Genomic DNA, 16,379 nt, shown 5'->3' with positions numbered 1-16,379 from the left:
GGTACATTAAAGATTCACTGGCCATGAGGAATTCTCTATATTTTCCCTCATCCCAAAGGTGTGTCAGAAGATTCGGAAGAAGGAAGTGGTGATGATTAAAGTAACACCTTTTTGGCCACAACTTCTGTGGTTTCCATTGTTGAAACAACTCCCACTCCCAAGACTGCAACTGGCAGCATGGAAGTTGAGAGGTTTGTCCTCCAGAAACAAGGTTTTAATTAGCAACGGCTTCAGGCATTCAGAAAGCTGGCAACACTATGATTATATTTGTAATTTTAAGAAGTGTTGTGGTGGGAAAAACATCTGATAGCAAGGGACTGTGATCCTTTTTAGATCCTGGAATTTTAGAGTGATTACATCAGAAAAGGTTTAGCTCCATCCACACTGGCCTCATAAAGGACAGTGATCAGATGGTTTGCATCTCTCACATTCCATTAGCCTAAAGACAGAGCTTTATATTAAATAAATCAGTTTCTTCCAACTCTGCTCCAACATGGAAATCATTTTCCATAGTCTTGAACAGTTTTCAGAAGCATCATTCAGAGTTTCTTGATCAGGCAAGTATTTCTTGGCTTTCAGTAAAGGTTGCTTTCTTGTTGGCAATGTCACCTAGGAGGTTGGGAAAGCTGGGGGAGCTCATTAGTTCACATCCTTACCTTAGATTTCTTCCTGATCAGGATACATTAAAAACAGAAAAGAGGTTTGACCAGAAGTACAAAACCAGTTAATTTAGTCCAGGAAATCGTATTAGCACTCTCTGTTGAGGATTCAACAGAAAGAATTCCTGATGATTTAGATATTAAAAAGGGCTTAATCGATTGATATAGAAAGGATAATAATTTTTTTTTATTCATTCATCCACTGTCCTATATGTTTCATATGGGGTGAACAAAGGTAAATGTTTCTCCAGCTACTCTAGTAGGTGAATTTGCCAAGGTATTTTGCAGGGTTATTGTGGTATCCGGTAATGAAAAAGAGGGCAGCAGGGCAGGAGGAATTCTTGGAAAAAGAAGTTTATTCTATTCACATCAACACCGACGTCCTCAGCAGCTATCCAAAGGCAAATCCCAGTCTCAACTGTCACCAACAGAATGCCGCTGAGGTCGCCAGAATTCCCAACAGGCAACCTTCCAAAAAGGTGCACTGCCACTTCAACAATACAATAAAAGTAAAACATAACAGTTATCTTTCAGCAAGACAGGTGCTGCCAAAAACAGTTCAAAGGCGCTAGACTACAGTGGTTTCAACCTCATGGGCAGAGGCAAAAGGGGTAGCTACACAAAAAATCTGCAGGGAAGTCACATGGGCTAAACCAAATACTTTTATCTTTTATTATAGATTGGCTCTAGGCAAAGTAGAGTCTATACATTCTGCATATTAAGTACTGAATGTTACAATGAAGTTTTCACAAGAAATGCACATACTTACATATAAATGATTGTGCATGACAAAGTTGGTATTGTCGGTGTCCATACTAAGCTTTGTGTAATAGGTGGAATTGAAGAAATGTAGAATGTGAGCAGTAGATTGGTCGGAGACTCGTAGTATTCTGGCAGCGATCGGTTTGCGATTTGCGGCCTGGACGTTTGGAGAGGAGGACTCTGTGAAACTGTGGGCATGTATTTTGAATAAATAGAAATTGGAAATACCACTGTTTACGTGAAGACTCATACTTCACTTTGGTATATATTCCTGTAGCCGGTACTGAGACGGGGAGCATGGACGAGGGGATAACAGCTTTATTACTCACCAGTAATCTTCATTACCCTGAGTAGTGGTGCTCCTCGTTCCAGTCCTCAACCCACCCACCCTCCAGGATTCAGAGGGCACCTTCATTACCCTTCAGCATGTTGCACAGACTTGCACAAACTCTGCACTCGAACAAAATGTAGTGCTACCACAGCAGAAAGAACCTGCAGAATCTCAGTGAGTGCCTGCCCCTAGCCACATCCACCCTGTCGGTGTAGCCAGGGACAGGTACTCATTGGATTTCTGTCCGCGCATCTGCCCTGGCTATATTCATGACTGCAGCTGCATATTTATGCTAGGATGCCAATGTCACTCGTGTTCTGCCGCATGCTTGGGAGTCACCCCGCCTTTAATTTCTCAGTACAGTCCAGATTGTACTCATTGTAGGCAGAAACCCTTGGAGACTACTCTATAAGTAGTAGTGAGACACCTACCATCATTGTAAAGTGGCAGCAGTGTATCAAGGGCATGCATGAGACTCCAGCCCGCTCAACCACACCTGTGAAGCACTCGTTTTATCATAATTCATAGGACACAGAGGCAGACCACAATCACTAGAAAAAAGCTGCACAAAGGACCCAAGTAGTGGACAGAGTCAACACACTAAAGCATGGCAAAACGGTATAGCTTACACTTTTCTTTAGCCCAGCTAAGCTACTAATCTACAGTTTGCAGCAAGGCCTAAGTCTGTCCATGTAGGTTCTGACTACTAGAACCTGTTCTGCAACTTGGAGGGATGCACCAAGCATGTCCTCTATCTCGGCATGAGATTACTGTCCATATCTTGGGATGCTGACATAAAACAATGAAGGAAGCATACTGGATTGCAGTACTGAAAATACCTTTTTTCTAGTTCAGAGAGGGTGCAGTGCCTACTGGTCCCACTCAAGTGAAGTTCCACTTATATCCAACATCTAGACCCTTGCTCCAACATTCTTTGTGACCCTGTATGAGGTATGGACAGACACCTCTATATGATGCAGGACTCCATGTGATGCGACAGTATGGTTGCTGGGATTAGCTAAATCCATTTTAGATTGCCTGTGGTTTGAAATGTTACAAGATGAAAGATGGTATACAGCTACACCAGGCAGTGGATGTGCATTGCCTGCTTTCCTTGAGCTGAAGGGAGGAGCTCCAGACATAGAAGTGTGAAAGGATAAAGACAGGTCTACCCTTAGAAATTAAATGAAGAACCTTTAACAGAGGATTGCTTATTAGTTTGTTCTGAGCAGTACCATTTGGTTCATGGTAGTGGGTGGGAGTGAGCCAGCAGATTCTTTGGGCAGATGAAGGAAGTTACAAGGCAAGGCAAGCCCCTTTTGAGTTTCCCCAGGGGCTACTGAAAGAAACCTAATGGCAGCTGGGTGCAGAGTGTTCACACCATGGTTTGGTTTGGAGGCAGCATTTTCACTATCTGCAATGAAAGCCATCACCTTGCGTAAAGTCTGTGTCTGCACTATAGCTAAAAAATTAAATTTAGAAAAGAACCACCCACATCCATTCCTGGACTTCAGCCAGTCGATCAACACCCTGTGTCCAAAACAAAAAGCATAATGGTGGTGCCCAAACCATCCCACTTCGTTCCAGTTTCAAGCCCTTCTTAACCATGGAAAGGAGAGCTCTGCAGAGCACTTAAAAGGCAAATGTAATCCAGGGCTGGTGCATGGCCGACAGTCTTCAGTCTCCAAGAGGGGAGGAAATACCCTTGAAGTCGGTGCAACTTGCTAAAGAGCTGTAGGTACACCTAGTTCATGTGGCAAACTGCATGACGTATTGTCAACCCTCAAGTGACAGCATGCCATGAAGTGATCAGAGGGCACTATTCTTCGGCTGCTCTAAAGTGCTGTGAGTCCCAATGACATTGTTATAGTGGAGGACCTCCACTGGCCTGATGGCCACATCTGCTAAAGACAAGCAACTGCTGCAGAGGCATGCTTTACTGCTCTTCACCCACTGGCAAGGTCCAAGAGGTGAGGCCACTGTCAGAGATCTCACACTTACTGACTAAGGTGCTGCCAGTGCAAACAGCAAAGGGTGCACCACTAACCCCCGCACCAACTGCAGCTAAGTGAACAGATACCACGAGGCCTGAAATAAGAGACTGAAAGACTATCATGGGCACAGAAGGATAATTGTGCACATTAGTGTGATTAACAAATACCAGAGTGTGCTCTTTTTCCTCAATATAACAGACGGTGAGATTAAAGTTATTTCCTGTTTTCTAAGACAAATACTTGGCTGCACAATGAGTTATTGCTTCTTCGGTTTGTCCCTTTCTTGCGTTTTGAGTCTTTACACCCCACACTACCTCCCTGAGAGGACTTTGGCTTGGCTACCCTGACTGTGAAATTTGAAAAGTGTGTACTCAGCTCAGTTTGCACAGCCATAGTAGGATATGCCTCAGGACACTAGAGTCAAAGAACGCCAATCACTACTCTGTGACACAGTAGCCCTTCCGTGCCCTGTCACCCGCGCATGGGATCTTACATTGACTTTGGGCATGAATGAATGGTTGAATGACTGAATGCGCAGATTAATTCATAAGTGAGTAAATTAATGGGTGGGTGTGTAATTAAATACACAGGAAAATGAATGAATGGGCAAGTGAGTGCACATTTGGAAGAAAGTGTGACTAATGAGTGAGTGCATAGATAGGTGAATGTCTAAGATTTTAAGTGGGTGAATTGTTGGCTGAGGCCAAATTTGTGGAGGTTTCTGTAGTTTCAGGGGTGGCATGAAGCAGTTTCTGCCTCCTGCCACTGGTGCTCACTCACCCACTCATTAGTAAGTCCATGTGCCTTGTCATTCACCCATCCATGTGCCCAGGCACTCATCGATTTCTCCTTGCATGCATGCGCCTCATATCAATTCATTCATTTAGCCATGTGCCCACTCATCCATTCATTTATTCCTTGATTCATTCTCACGTGTGTATAAATATATATCACTAATGCACTGTTCGTGGCAGCATTTATGAAAACGAGGATTGTTGGACTTTGAAAGCTCATGTTACTTTATTGAATTGCATGTGACCACTTTAATTGAGATATTTTGCACCTGAACAAAATATGACCAGTAATTTAAAATTGCGGTGAAGAGATGCCATTCAAGCAATATAAGGTGAGTGTGCCACAATTTGATGATATGAAGGGTGCATTCTGGGATTTGAAGTATTCATTTACCTAGTCACCTGACATGTACAGATTTGAGGCATCTGTGACTGTGTGCAACTGCTCTCCTGTGAACAAGGCATTTTGCTGAAACACATCAGGAAGGAATGAATTGTTGCCACCTTATTATGAAATAAACGTGTCAGATTGGAAATGAAAGGCTTTACACTTTGCTTTTTTGTGTGTGTATATATATATATATATATATATATATATATATATATATATATATAATCTCACGGAAAGAAAACAAAGGTAAAAGGGACGTTATAGTTTGGTTGACATTTTACCCATACAAAACCATAGAAATTCAGCTATTGTTTGTTCGATTCCTACATTCATCTGTCCATATATGTGTATATGAGAAAAAAGGGTAAACCTTTGTTATTTTGTTATAGTTAGGAAAACTTTACTCATTCTTTTTATACAAACCAAACTTCAAATACAGAAACATTACAAAATATAAAGTTATAGCTATATCTTAAATGACGCACCAGCTTTCCATTAACAAAGCTTTATTTATTCTTTAACTACAAACCAAACTACACAAGCATTTAACATATGTAAATTTATATCTATAACTTTAATTTATAATTTATATAACATCTTCAAATTATTGTACCTCGTGCACATCCATACACAATGCATTCAACTCAGTAGCCACACTACATTAGCTATGTCTCAAACCTTCAGCATGCACTACCTATACAATGTTAATATTGTATCACTCGCACCATGCAAAATAATAGTACTTACAATAAGAGTTGTGACATCGCACATCACATCATTTGTGAGAACAAAAGAGCATGATAGTGGCGAGTTATAGTTAATGTATTGTGGCTAACAAGTTGAATACATTGTGTACGCAGGTGCACGAGGTATGATAATTTAAAGGTGTTGCATAAATTATAACATATTACATCACTCATCACGTTTTAGACATTCTTTACTTTATGACATCACTCATGACGTCTCCAATGACATAATTGATGACATCATCCAATAAATGTGTTAGTTTGATTTATAGTTTAACATAGTGGCGTGTAGCTACCATAGTACTTGTTTACCTAATTTTGTACAGCCCGTGTCCAGCTAATGGGTGTAAGTGTTTACAAAATGCATGTGCACCTAATACATCATAGCTGTTTATAGGTATTGAACATTATAAATGTTTGCAGGTGACAACTTGTGTTCAGCATGTTCCACACAAGTCTTTGGGCTTTGTAGAAAATGTTTGCAATAGAGCAAAGATTCCACATACAAGTGTTGTAAGAAGCCTTGAGTTATTAGGAAGAATCTTCTCAGCATGACAATTTCTATGTAACATAGAAAACTGTGTGCACTAGGTGTTATACTAAGTACATGTGCTTGTTGTTCATTGTGAAGATGATTTATCTGTAAAGCTTTTAACACAGTATGAAGACTGCAGGGAGTATAACCTTTAGCACCTTCAGACAGTGCTTATTTTAAGTGAATAGTGACTTTCTTGCCAAGTGCTGGATACAATGTACACTGTTCTAAGTAGATACTTTTTAATACTCTGTAATATATTTCTCATGAGAGTTTTACTCTCTCCATACAGTGAATACTGTTTACAGTACCCATTTCTCTACTCATACCAACTTCATATCTCATTGTAGGTTTGGTGACTGTCAGGGATTCGATACAGATCAAAGCTGTCTGTTGTAGGGCATTTGTTTTGGAACAGATATTCAGTATTTTTAGGATAGTGGCTTTCTCTGAACAGCGGTACACAGATTGAACAGCGTATGCACTGAGGGTTTTCCATATATCTGTGGTTGATTGTTAATGTGAACTACGCTACCCGTGAAGTCTATGGTATAGGGTCGATGTTGTACATAACACATGCTTGCTGCACCTAAGGGTGTTGTACATGTGATGACATTATGATCCTTCATATTATTCTGAGCTATTTTGTACTTATTTTCAGGCCTCTAATGCCATATTAGTTTAAAGGGCAATGTGTACAAATGAAGCTTGGATGATGTCATCAGTGATGTCATTTGAGACTTCATCAGTGATGTCAGAACATGTCGTAAGTGATGTAATGTGTGCGGTTATAATCAGGTGAATTTCTGTGTTTTTTTTTTAGTTTGAAAAGTTAATGTTGTCATTGACGTATTCACTTAACTATAACAATACTTTAGTCAGTAATAAAAAAATTATATACTTGTTTCCAAAATTCACTGGTAACGTTATGCATGGTAAGTTTCAGGGTGATCCACACACATCACATGTACAATGGTCCATGTAAAAGCTGCATCATATGGTTACACCACCTATGAGGTAATGAGCCGCTGGTCATGCCCTGGATTTGAGACCCACCCATCCTACACCACTGCAGCATGATTATCACATTCATGGGCCCAGCCATGATGGTTGAACATAGGCCGACAGTGGCACTCAGTACATATGTCTAGCATGACACACTTATTATAAGTTTACAAACCATCATATGTGCCTAAATTTGCAGCTGCCTGTCCTGCGTGCACTGGACAGATAGAAGTGACCTAATTCCACTGGCATATGTCGTTGTGGTGGTAGTTTTGAATAGGTGTCTCACACAAGTATCCGCATGGATGAATACCAACTCCCTTAAATTACATGGGGATAAGAATGAGGTGTTAGTAGTGGCAACTATCCCCATCTTTGGAGGCCTCTTCTATGGCTGAAGGTGATGGGTACTGTTCCGAACCTTGTTCCAGTGGTCAAGGACCTGGACGTCTGGCTGGATAATGAGTTATCCATGAGCCACCACATTACAAAGGGTGCTGCCACTTGTTTTAGCATTCTAAAATGGCTAAAAAAAAATAGGTATTCCCAGGTTAGATTATGGAAACATTGTCTATCTAGGTGTCAAGAAAAGCTTAATTAGGCGCCTGCAAATTGTTCAAAATGCGGCAGCCAGATTGCTACTTCAACCTCCAAAGTTCTACCCCACTGTCTGTATGCTATGTAAACACCATTGGCTCCCAATCGAGCGCCGCATACAGTTCAAAGCACTATGCAATGTCTACTAATGCTTATCCAATTCTGGCCCCAGCTACCTCAGATCGTTAATATCCCCATATATACCTAATCAGCCTTTACACTCAAATAATATTGTCCTTGTCCTAGTCCCCAGAAACAAGAAGCCCGACTGGGAGGGAGATCATTCTCCTTTCTAGGCCCAAAGCTTTGGAATTCCCTAACCAATTCCACCCCCCAACCCTGATTTGAGGGCTTGCCATTCCCTTCTGACATTCCAGAAGAGGTTAAAAAAGTGGTTGTTTTGAACCTCCTTGAAAAATAATGTATTAGTTATACCACAAATCACGTCAGGTAGCATAGCGCTCAGAAACCCTGCATGGGTAGCCATGTGCTCTACAAAGGACAATAAAAAAAGAAAAGAAAAAAAAAAACTCATTGGAGGATATGTGTTATATCAGCTTAATGAGTTGGATGTTCACTAATCAGAAATAACTAATGTAGAAATAAAATATAAGGACTCAACAAAGGTGTCCAGGAACTATCTTTTGCAAAATGATTTCCTACAAATTATTCAAACTAAACACACTGAATCACATAGAGTGGTACCCAATGAGAATGTGCAATCTGCCTTGTTGCTTCTATTGGCAGCTTTGGTTTAGCCCATTTCTCACTCTGAGATACAGATCAGTTACATATACCTAGATGGATTCTGATTAATTTGCTGATTGGGTAACACTAGAGTCTAGATCCAGTCAAAGATGTTCAATTACAACTTAAGTTTACAGTATGGAGTAGCAGGAGTCAAGCAGAATGAGGGTGCAGTGCATGTCTGACCTGGATTACATGGCTTTGTCAATGAAGCGAAATTGACCCTTGATAAAGGAGCAATCTTAAAAGATAAAAGGTCTAGCCCTGCAAGTATGTGACAACTGAATGAATAAGGCAAGTTTGCTGCATGCTCAGATTCCTTTTCGCAATTGATGCTGTTTTTGCAGGTTTTCTGAATTGCATAACAGTACAACAAGTTGGACCAAACTAGACTATTAGAGGCAAACTGCACAAACCTGGAAAGAAGTCCCAGTAATTCTGGGTAAGCAGGATTTTTTTTTCTTCAAAACTTGGAAATTCTACGGACAGAACAGGGAATTTCTCAAACCTAGAAAAGTCATATTTTTCTCACACTGCTGATACTGGTCCCCTTTGGGCTTTGGTGGCTTGCTCACAAAAGATAACATTTTCACTGGTACAGGGGTGTGAAATTTATTAAAATATCTACTTGGCCAGCTGACAGGTTGCTTCTTAAATCTGCTTGCCCTGTAAAAAGACCTACTTGTCCCTTTGGTGCCATGTAGTGCGGCGACAAATTATGGCAGCAATCTCATTATGTAAGAGCTCTGATAATTGCCTCCCTGATTATGCCAGGGCTACTACCATAAGAGGGCTTGAATACATGCAGTTTCAATCCCTACTGTAACAATTTCCTTATTTTGCCACCTTTCCGCAGATCTACATACTGCGGCTGGAGGAAGCAGTAAGCAGTAGTTCCAGGGCTGGAATGCCTTGGAGTCTGCAAACCTAGTAACTTGCATGTTTTAAGGATTTTCACCAGCTTTCTCTAATCTTTTCCCATAATAAGAAAGGTTGGAAATTTACTCCTGAAAATGGAAGAATTAGAACTTCTTCCTGGATTGGGGATAAAAAGAGGTTGGAGGGAAAATGAACTTGCAAACGCTCAATAGATTTTCACATGAGAGAATCTACAAATGCATATTTGCCCATGCTAAAACACAGTTCACAAATATTTTATAGGGGTACGATTTCCTGGTATACTTCTCATGAAAGCAACTGATTCAAAGACATATACCCTGCACTTTTGTGACTTTCTTTAAGAATTTGGTTCCTAATTAGGTCTGGCGTTAACAAAGACATCTTGTTTTTATTAAACTTATATTTCTCTCTCTATCGGCTGGCTTTGGAGAGTGATCGCAGTCTGCTCTTCCACAAGGAGCATATTGGCACACAAAGTAGTTTTGTTCAGTGCCAGGAACTACAGAGGCAATCCGTGGCATAACGAAACTGGAGGGTGCCCTTTTGCAAAGAACATGGAGGAGCCCCCTCTCCAGACTCACTCAGGGCAGGTGCTGTGCTGAAGGCCCCCCCCTGGAGGGCGGCGGTGTGGCCTTTGTTATGCCACTGCTGGCAATGTGTGCTTTTAGAGTTCAAAAACATTTGGAGGGGGGGGTAGGGGGTTGCCAGTGTTTGTTACAATGGTGAGGCCCTGGCAGCTCCCACAACTATAAAGTGTTATAAAAGCCATGTCAAAACAAGACACGCATTGATGAAACTAAAAGACTCACACAAAAATGTCTGATCAGTTGGTTTTGTCAGTGTTTGTTTATTTTCATGCTTCCCATAATCTTGTTGAGAATGGTTACACTGATTTTCCATTAGGAATATTTTTGGGAAATACTAGCATGCATCAACACATTTTACTAAATGGCGCTTCAAAGAAATAGCACCTAAAATTTCATGGTAGCGAAACTGTTTTCCCTACTTGCATTTTTTCTGAACATTTTATTTTAAAAGAAAAGACTCTTCTCTCTTGCTTACAAGCTTCTGCAAACATTTGCATCTAATCAGAGAGCATTCTGGGAACATTATACTTAGCCTCATATTGTTAAACGTTTCAAACCTGTGTACACTTTTTTGTGTGTACTGGAACCACTGTCAGTAGTGCAGTGTGACCTTAAAACATTTATTTACAGCGCTCATCCTAATGATGAAGGCTTTCAATTAATGAACCATAAATACAAGTTCGAACAGCATTAACTTTTGGACACACATTACCTCAACTGCAGACAGTTTCACTCTCTATAAAGTGGCAGCCAAAGGGTTTGTGCTGCAGAGGGTTGGGCCTACTTGTCCCAAGGACAAAAGAAAACATAAAAACTTGTTGCCCTTGACCCCAAACAAAATGTGTCGGATGATAGGAATTCCGCATCCCTGCACTGGTAGTAAAAATATTGATTTACTTTGCTTGAGTAACTTGATAACTCTCTGGAAATCTTCATGATTGGTCTACCAAATTCAATCCATGTGTGCAAGCACAGCTTCTGAATGACTTCCACACATAGGGCAACAGTTCTAAAAAGTCCTCCCTAACCTGCAGGAAGGTAAGGACTGTTGCCAGGTTCAGGGTCTTCTGTCCTTTTTCAAGGATCACACAGTTAACGACCAAATATGTCCATGCTTTAATAAATGAGGTTCCATACAGTCAGATGCAGACCACTACAGCTAGCTGTGGACTCCTGTAAGCATGGGTGCTCAGCCAGCAAGCTAACATCTCTAGATGTGATACACGGTCTTAGTCTAGAAGGAAGGCAGTAATTCTTATTGTCTTCAGCAGGTGAGTAATAAGCTGCTTCTTCTTGGCAGTGTGTCAAAAGTGAGTGCATTGGTTCTCCTTTTTTTCGGAAAGCTGTCATTCTGCTCCAATTAACTCCTCAGAACCACACTTAGTCACCTGATGCATGCCCCCTAGGCTCCGTAGTCACAGCCACTAAGCTCAGGTTTTAGATAGCACCCTAATCAACCATGTAGACATCTCACTCTATGATATAGACCTGTGGTTCCCAAACTTTTTTGACCCCAGACTCCCTTCACCTATTGGCTGTTGGCCGCGGCTCCCCATTATGCTACATTTTATTTGGTGGGTGGGGTGATGTAAGCCAGGCCTTGGGAGTACTTCCGTTTTTCTCCCTGAAAATAATTGGGAAGAAGCTATCATAATCATATATGTAACAAAATTAAATTTAAAAGTTGTTTAATAAAACTCTTTATTTGGTTAAGTCAGAAACAATATTCTCTGGGTTCTGCAGATGGAATTTTTTTAAACTATTTTTTGTTTATAAAAATTGTCTCTAGCTAATACAACCTTCTTCTAAATTAGCATGAAAAAAATAAATGCTGCCCTAAATTTTTGCTTTCTACTACTCACATTTTATTTCTTGAGAAGTACACCAGAAAAAAAGAAAAGTTAATTTTCATTTTCCTTGCTTAAGCTGCTGTTATTATGCACTGTGACCTGCCTTTCATCTTGGCAGCACGCATTGTGATTTAAATAAATCAACTGTAAAAATACATTATATGTTGAGCAGTTCACAGGTTACCAGAGAGATAAAGATTTATTGTGATTAGTGTGAATAAAGAGCTGACTGCATCTATTCATTAATTTAAAAACATACTGAAATTGTAGAAGTGGGCGAAATTGTTCCTAAAAAATAGATACTTTTGTTTATTGGAAGGCCTGAGCCACCTTAACGAAGTAGCCCACTAGATTTGCTTTCTGAGTTGTGACAGAGCACATATGGTTAATTTATTGCAGTACACCCATAGTTGAACAAAATGTATGTTTTTTTCCAGGCTGGCCTGTTACAAGACACGGGTTTGTTCCAGGACACTGAGAACGGATGCAACGTGGAAAAGGCTCAGTTCAGAGCTGGCTCCTGCCGGTATGTTAAGGCCAGCAGGGGTGTAACACAGCGCCAGGGGAACCCCATGCTTTAAGGGGGCCCAAACTGTGTGCTTGGTGCTTTTTGCTGTTCGTGGCGCCCCTGGCTAGTTTTCATGGCGCACTGGGGTGCTGCGGCGACAGATTGGGAACCACTGATAGAGACTATAATTCAAATATTGTTAGTCAACATCCAGCACCTCCGATCCTCCATAGAAACCATTCAAACCTAGGTTTCAACCAGTAACTTGTAGCTAAACCCAACCAAATTGAGTTCTTGCTCATCAATGAGGGCAACATGCTTTACGACCAGATCTAAGTATCAGTGTTCAACATGAGTAAAGATGGCTTGCGTCTATAGTTCTCTCCTTGTACTATGTCACCTAGCTTCCACATACACCAACAACTTTTAAATAGTCTTGGAGGCCGTCCTACTAACCCACATCAACAAGGGCAATGCCCATGTCTCTGGCCTTGCAGACACCACCCTTGTTCCGTGAAGAGCTATCTTGCAAGCAGACATCAGCATTATCACCAAAGGAAATTGGATGGACAAAAACAAAGAAACAAAGAAACGTCCTTTAGATATATATGCCGTGGAACTCACAAACAAACGTACCTCAATAGAAACAATTAGAGGCTCTGCCAATACCACAGAATTCTCTCCTGCCCGACCGCAAAAACATTGGTGCACAACACCCTGCAACATTGGGGGAGGAACGACTTCAGTACCATGTATGGCCAAGGGACGTTTGTGTCCACAAAACAAATGAAATCGACCTATAATCCCAGTAGATCAGTTCATTTACCCTCAGTTATGACACATAGCCTGCAAGCACCTTCCTGGTTTTCCTTAGGAACCAGCAGACTTTTCCCCTCTGACAGCCCATTTGTATGGTTCACTGACACAACCTGATAGGTCACCAGACTATACAAGACTATGCAGATGTAATTCACCTGGTGTGGTTGTGCCACGCCTTACAGGCCTTTTGGACTGCCATAGCAACTATATTATTGAACATACTAGACTATCAGAGGTGTGCCAACTCACAGCCCTGCAACTTCTGCTAGTCTGCAGGAGGATCGTCATGCGCTAAGATAGCATTCACTCACCCTGTGTGCAAGACTGGCCCTTTGCGTTACGAGGTGTGTAGTATACACTGAACTACAGCCCCCTACTTCCTGCCTAGGGAGACATGGGGCACCTCTGCACTTACTTAGCAAAGACTCCAATGGACACCTCGAAATGAGGGGGGGGGGGGAATTCGGCCCCTCTGATGTTGGATACTCCGCTGGACTTAACCGACCAGTCACTGTAGTGTCCTGAGGCACTATCTGGGGGAACCACTACACACCACGTTGCCCCTTGCATATTGCCTGGACGACTTCTGCGCATAGTTAGTATTTCAATTATTGCAAATGATGTTATTGCACTACCAAAGTTCCACTATGTGATATGATATGCTCTTGTTGAGATGTGCCTCCTGTCCTGCTGATTATGTGCTCTGTTCTTCTGCTATCTAACATACATGTGAACCTTGTACGACAACCTTGGTTGTAATCAGAGAATGGTCAGTAGTATGTTATGTACTGTTTGTTGAAAAACTTTTTTTTTTTTTTTCAGAGTAACTATTTAGGGAAGAACTCAAAACCTCCAATTTCACTATTTTTAAGTCCACCACTGCTTGACTCTGTTTCTGTTTGTAATCACCAACCTAACATTATCAAGACTACTATTACTGCATGAACCCCAAACTGCCTCTTCAAAAATGTATTTGTGCACCATCTCAGCCCTTGCAAAGTTGAATCAGTGTTGAAACCTGGTTAATGTATTAATATCTGATATCATGTAGGTCAATGTTGTGCAACAAATTAACTTCAATAAACCCAGTCTTAGTGAGGGAGACCCTTGCTACCTTTAGGAGCAAGCTTTTCCCTGGCCGGAATATGTGGTCATCCCTCACAAGATAAATCAGTCAAGAACGCACTGGACCTTCTCCTTGGAATAAGAAAGGCCCACATGGTTTAACAGTTGGCCCTCTGAGGGGTGTTCCTATAGCAAGTACAGCATCACCTTCCTGGCCTCAACTTGCTGAGCAATAAAGCAATCTTCAAAACGTTTGCTCAAGCAGTGCCAGGAGGAGCCCCAATGAAAGCCTTGCATGTCATTCACATTGAGCCACTCCATTTAAATCATCTGCTCTGTACAAGGTAGCGCGTGGCACTCGCTCACAAAATGTGCATCCCACAGTGGTCGTAAACGCTGAACTCAAGCATCTAAACAGCAGAAACACAGCTAGTACAAAAAAAAAAAAATCTTGGCAGTTCGTAATATTTGCTTCTAAGAAACAGCACCAATGTCCTTGTGGTTAAAAAGGTTAAACACACCAGTTGCTTGAATATTCATTAAAAAAAAAAACCCTAGGTCGGTCGCGGACAGAAAGTGAGGCCGCATGCATACTGTGAATGTCTCTAATGGCAGTGATTTTGAATTTGTTTACACTCACTGGTTCGTGGTTTATATTATGTTTGATATGTTACAGACTGCTTACGCTTTAAAGTAAACAAGGCCAAGAATGAAGTACTATAAACTAAAACCACCTTAATAACAAACACATTGAGGGTTTTGCACCTTTTATCAGTAACAACAACGAGGTAAATGAAGGCCCAGATTTTACCAATTACTCTGGGTAGTGTAACTAAACATGAAAAGTGAGGTAGTGGTAACGTTTAACATTTTAAAACATTTAGCGTGCTCTTTCTACATTTCGTGAATTATAACCCATTAATGACTCGTAAGGCACACGGTACAGGGATACAGCGGCGAGGCGCCAATCTTCAGCATCTTTTATATGATGCTGAATGCTTTTCATTTTACGTCATAACATTTGCGCTGTGGTAGCATGGTAGCTGTGGGAGTCCAGCACGGACTGCTCGATGACCAATGCTCTAGGGGATCTCAGGAAACATGATGGTTCGCTGCCCGTATTTCAGGGGCTTCTCTGGTGCCCAAGATACGATGGTAGCCCCTAAACATAAGTAGGTATCTGACAACCCGAACCGCGTTCTTTCATTGTATAAACAACCCTAACAATGCAGAGCGCTCACCAATTCCTATGGAGTAATATAAAAAGGATCCGCCACAAATGTCTTCATCAACTTATCTGGACAGTTTAACTATCACCACAACAGCATATATTAGCTAACGCAAACAACGCAACCTAAACCTTCTCGAAAGTACACGTACACGGCTAACAACATACTTCGACATTTCAAGAACATCACTCCATATACCACGTAATACCTTTTATATTCAGCAACAGGCACTGACAAGGGGGCAATATTGAACAAGGATTGCCACAGAAAGAACGCAGAGTGCACAAACTTGATTCTACAACGCAGAAAAATAACAATTTTCAATCTAAAGGGAGAACTACAGTTGCTCTGCGCGTGCAGACAAATAAACGAGGGTTCCTTACGGATGTGGAGCCGGATGAGGTGGCAATGTAAACTTTGATCACCATTCTGCAGAACTGTAGCCTTCCGCGCGTATACCAGGGTGCAGTCGCTGCTTCGTGAATGAGATGCACAGGCTGCGGTCTCTGCTAGTTGAGGAAGCCTGAGACAGCGGGAGCACATTGCCTCCGCCCCCTAGTCCCGCCCCTGGTCACCGCCCACCCTGTCTCTGCGGTCACAGGCAGAGCTGCTCGGAAATGCGAGCGCTGCAAAACTCGGAGCCGCTAGTGCTGTGTTCGTTTTGGAAAGCGCCCCTATACACAAACCACTCGATTCGAGCCGTGCATGATCAACAGGATGGAGAGCCGAACAGACAAGCCTGCGTAATATTATTTCTAGAACCCGAACGCCGTTCGCGCAGGAATGCAGCATGTAGTAAATCTCCACAGAGCTCCAGGTCAAAAGGGGATGCAATCCACGCCTGGACTTCTTGTTGGGCG

The 16,379-nt window shown here is 41.7% G+C and overlaps 1 protein-coding gene across 1 annotated transcript in view; it reads right to left on the bottom strand.

Moving 5' to 3' along the window:
* The window catches only part of SH3BGRL (SH3 domain binding glutamate rich protein like), a 154,910-nt gene extending 138,817 nt beyond the window's left edge, over nucleotides 1-16,093 (bottom strand). The window contains exon 1 of the mRNA XM_069212583.1: nucleotides 15,903-16,093. Within this exon, the coding sequence (XP_069068684.1) occupies nucleotides 15,903-15,947 (45 nt within the window). The 5' untranslated portion in view covers nucleotides 15,948-16,093. The remainder of the gene's footprint in view (nucleotides 1-15,902) is intronic.
* Nucleotides 16,094-16,379: the final 286 nt, after the last annotated feature.

Source organism: Pleurodeles waltl, chromosome 2_1, assembly GCF_031143425.1.
Source record: "Pleurodeles waltl isolate 20211129_DDA chromosome 2_1, aPleWal1.hap1.20221129, whole genome shotgun sequence".
In the NCBI taxonomy this organism is placed as follows: domain Eukaryota; kingdom Metazoa; phylum Chordata; class Amphibia; order Caudata; family Salamandridae; genus Pleurodeles; species Pleurodeles waltl.
The sequence above is the reverse complement of the archived record's forward strand: the minus strand, read 5'-3'. Positions and strand labels throughout refer to the sequence as shown.